The sequence below is a fragment of the Trypanosoma grayi genome (assembly GCF_000691245.1).
Source record: "Trypanosoma grayi strain ANR4 Tgr_2658_V1, whole genome shotgun sequence".
NCBI classification, from domain to species: Eukaryota; Euglenozoa; class Kinetoplastea; order Trypanosomatida; family Trypanosomatidae; genus Trypanosoma; species Trypanosoma grayi.
The window spans coordinates 1-406 of record NW_008828276.1 but is presented as its reverse complement, the minus strand read 5'-3'; the positions used below and the strand labels follow the sequence as shown (position 1 = coordinate 406).

At 52.7% G+C, this 406-nt stretch overlaps 1 protein-coding gene across 1 annotated transcript; it reads left to right on the top strand.

Annotated features, from left to right (window-relative positions):
• On the top strand, positions 1 to 406 carry DQ04_26581000 (hypothetical protein; the record flags this gene model as incomplete). The annotated part of the gene is made up of 1 exon (XM_009318335.1): positions 1 to 406. A coding segment is annotated over one exon (406 nt), but the record flags the coding sequence as incomplete, so codon positions are not given.

The following is a 406-nucleotide window of genomic DNA, read 5'->3' as shown; positions in this document are numbered from 1 at the left end:
TGAGTGGGTTCTTCCTGGAAAGAGAGGGATCATTACTGACGACACTATCGGATGGCACGAAGGCAACAGAGAGTGCCGAAAAATGGGCGGATAATGCCCGCGAGGCAGCAAGTCTCGCGAATACCGTGGCGATAACTTTAGGTGAAGCGTCAACTAGGGCATATGATGTGAAGTACGCAGCAGAGGGGGTTCTTAACATTGTGGGATATATGAAACAGGATCTCGAGAACGCTCTGGACGACCTCAAAAACGGCGACAAGGCTGGCATTCAACGTCCAATGGAGTACGTGGACATGCCGTGGAAACGCACTGCAGAGGTGGATACGGAAGCTGGTGTGGCGTTAAGTGCCGCCGATGATGTGGTCTTGAAGATTGCGTCTGTGCGAGAACCTGCTGGAAAGGCAGC